General features: G+C 35.4%; 1 protein-coding gene across 1 annotated transcript; it reads left to right on the top strand.

The window, feature by feature from the left end:
- The first annotated feature begins 2,109 nt into the window (after positions 1–2,109).
- On the top strand, positions 2,110–3,054 carry LOC105811372 (olfactory receptor 51F2-like). Its single transcript, XM_012645556.1, has one exon. The coding sequence runs from the start codon at positions 2,110–2,112 to the stop codon at positions 3,052–3,054; it is 945 nt and encodes a 314-aa protein (XP_012501010.1).

Below are 3,054 nucleotides of genomic sequence, written 5' to 3' on the forward strand. Positions count from 1 at the left end.
CAACAGATGGGAGGTGAGAGTATGTGCAGATTTCTGAATTCAGCAAGTTGATATGTGGAACTACCATAGACCTATAACTCTACTAAAGATCTATAGAGGTACTACAGATCTATTATATTAATCAAAATTGAGAAAATAGAAAATACGAGTTGTGGTTCTGTAGGGAAGAGTGAATTCAAACGCAGTCATTTTGTGTTTGAGCTTACTTTCAGATATTAGAGTGCAAGAATCAAAGAGTTAGATATATCCATCTAATATTCAGGAGATTAATCTGGGAAGAAGAGAAGAGATTTAAAGGAGAGGAATGAATAAATAAAAACCATTGTCCATGGATTTCTTATAAAATTGAAAGTATATAGAAACAGACAAAACATTTGGAGAAATAGTCAAATTAATTTTCATCTATATCCATAAGTAAGCTATGTAGTCAATTAGATGATAGAAATTATATAAAAATAAGTATACTTAGAAGAATCTTGGATGGCTTGTAAAGATAAAGAAAATCATTAAAAAGTTTAAAATACATTTTGAGAAATCACTTTATCTTATAATAAATATGTCATTTCCACAATGGGTTAATTTGAGTTATAGCATCCAAAATTATCTTAAATATTTATTATTTGCCAAAAATAAGTCTCAGTAATTTAATTACATATTATACAAAACATATGCAATCCTGAAATAAAATTCTCTCATCTGAACCATAAATATTTTAAAGAGAGATTTGCAATCACAGATATCTATATCATATTTGATTTATTAATAAGTATATTATTAATTAAAGTAGAATTATATCATAATTATTATCATGATTAGTATTATTAGATGATGTGGTATAGTTGTTAATAGCCCAGGCTCTAGAGTCTTTTTTTCTATGATTGATTCCCAGCATCATCTTTTTCAGTTTTTATGAACTTTGAAAATATATCCAAACTTTCAAGTTTCACTTTATGCATCTGTCATAAAAACATGTCTCTTTTAGTTTTCCCAGAGCTCAACTGAAATAATCTATGTAAAATGTTTAAAACATGGCATGGAAATGGTATTATCATTAACACAATATTATATATTTCAGTAGTTTTATGAGAGATCAAAGGCCAGGTTAAGGGCCAGGGCATACAAAAGCAGCTTATTATTTGCCTCACTGATTTTTAGCACAACAGAGGTAGATTTTATAATCATAAAAGGACAATATTTTACTGTTAAAAAGTAAGGAGAATATCAAGCTTCAGATTCATAGCAGCTAAAGCATCTCGCCCATAGTAAACATATATAATGAGGCAGGATGAACTGCCATTATCTGGGGTGGATTCTTAGGTATATATAGGCCCTGAAAAGAGATGTTTCTCTGTTTACTAAATGGGGTAATGACACTTAGTATCTGAGTTCAATAATTCTAAAATTCCAAACCAAAAATCAAAATTCATCAATTATCTTTCTAGACCAAGCCCTAATCGTGGAACAATAGAGTATTTCACAAAGAACAAATAAATGTAAATCAATCAAAAAGCCATATTGAATATTTATTATAAGCAAGCATCTCTACTAATCAGAGATTAGCTAAAATATTTCTTATTCTCATAAGATCATATTCATAAATACAGCTGAATGATTAAACATTTAATCAAAATGATTTATGAGAGTACAAGATGGTAAATGGTAAACACCAAGTAAATGCAGCTAAATAAATTACAATTAAATAAAAACTAATTAACTTAGTTCAGTGATGAATCTCACAGACAAAATATTGAATGAAAGAAGCCACGTAAAAATAGTATATGATGCATGATTCTATCTATATCTATATCAATAATACAGAGAAGTAATAATGGTAAGAAATGTCAGAATATTGGTTACTATTACAGAGGACATTGATGAGGGGAGGACATTAGGAAGCCTTCTGGGTTGCTGGTAACGTTCTATCAATTGATCTTGGAAGTAGTTATACATGGGGAAATGTAGATGTCAAATCTCATTGAACTGTGTTCTAAACTTCTGTGCACTTTACTCAATGTATATTAAACTTCAACTAAAATAATTTAAAATTCCTAAATTTAAAAAATCAAGACCTTACAAGAGAATTTTGCTCCCACAGACCACATCTTCCGTATGTCAACCTTCCATAACTCCACTTCCACTACTTTCCTCCTGACGGGAATCCCTGGACTTGAATGGGCCCATGCCTGGATCTCCATCCTCTTCTGCTGCCTCTATTTAATGGCCCTTTCTGGGAATACCCTGATCCTAGTCATAGTTCTCACTGAGCCAAACCTCCACGAGCCCATGTACTATTTCCTCTCCATGTTGTCCACCACTGACATTGGCTTGTGCACCTCTACTCTGGTGACAGTGCTGGGAATCTTCTGGCTCAATGCCCGGGAGATTGGCCTCAATGCTTGTTTATCGCAGATGTTCTTCATTCACCTCTTCACTGTCATGGAATCCTCAGTGCTCCTGGCTATGGCCTTTGATCGTTTCGTGGCCATTTCTAAACCCCTGAGATATGCCACCATCCTAACTCACCCAAAAATAACACAAATTGGTGCAGCAGTCATCACCAGGGGAACACTAATAATAACACCACCAGTCGTGCTTCTTAAGCGACTGTCCTTCTGCCGCAGCCATGTGCTCCGCCACTCCTACTGCTTCCACCCTGATGTGATGAAGCTCTCGTGTTCAGACACAAAGATCAATAGTGCATTTGGACTAACTGCAATCATCTCCACCGCTGGAGTGGACTCCATCTTCATTCTGCTCTCCTACATCCTGATCATCCGCTCAGTTCTCAGCATTGCGTCCCCGGAGGAGAGGAAAAAGGCCTTCAGCACTTGCATCTCTCATATCACAGCTGTGGCCGTATTCTACATCCCTTTGATCAGCCTGTCCTTTGTCCACAGATTTGGAAAACATGCCCCCGCCTTTGTGCCCACCCTCATTGCTAATGTGTACCTTCTCCTGCCGCCTGTGATGAATCCCATCATCTACAGCGTGAAAACCAAGCAGATTCAGAAAGCTGTGCTCAAACTCCTATGTTCCAAGGGAACTCAGATTTAA

The sequence above is a fragment of the Propithecus coquereli genome, unplaced genomic scaffold, assembly GCF_000956105.1.
Source record: "Propithecus coquereli isolate 6110/MARCELLA unplaced genomic scaffold, Pcoq_1.0 Scaffold235, whole genome shotgun sequence".
In the NCBI taxonomy this organism is placed as follows: Eukaryota; Metazoa; Chordata; class Mammalia; order Primates; family Indriidae; genus Propithecus; species Propithecus coquereli.

Excerpts from the sequence above, each read along its gene's own strand:
- LOC105811372 (XM_012645556.1), top strand. The coding sequence starts at position 2,110 with ATGTCAACCTTCCATAACTCCACTTCCACTACTTTCCTCCTGACGGGA.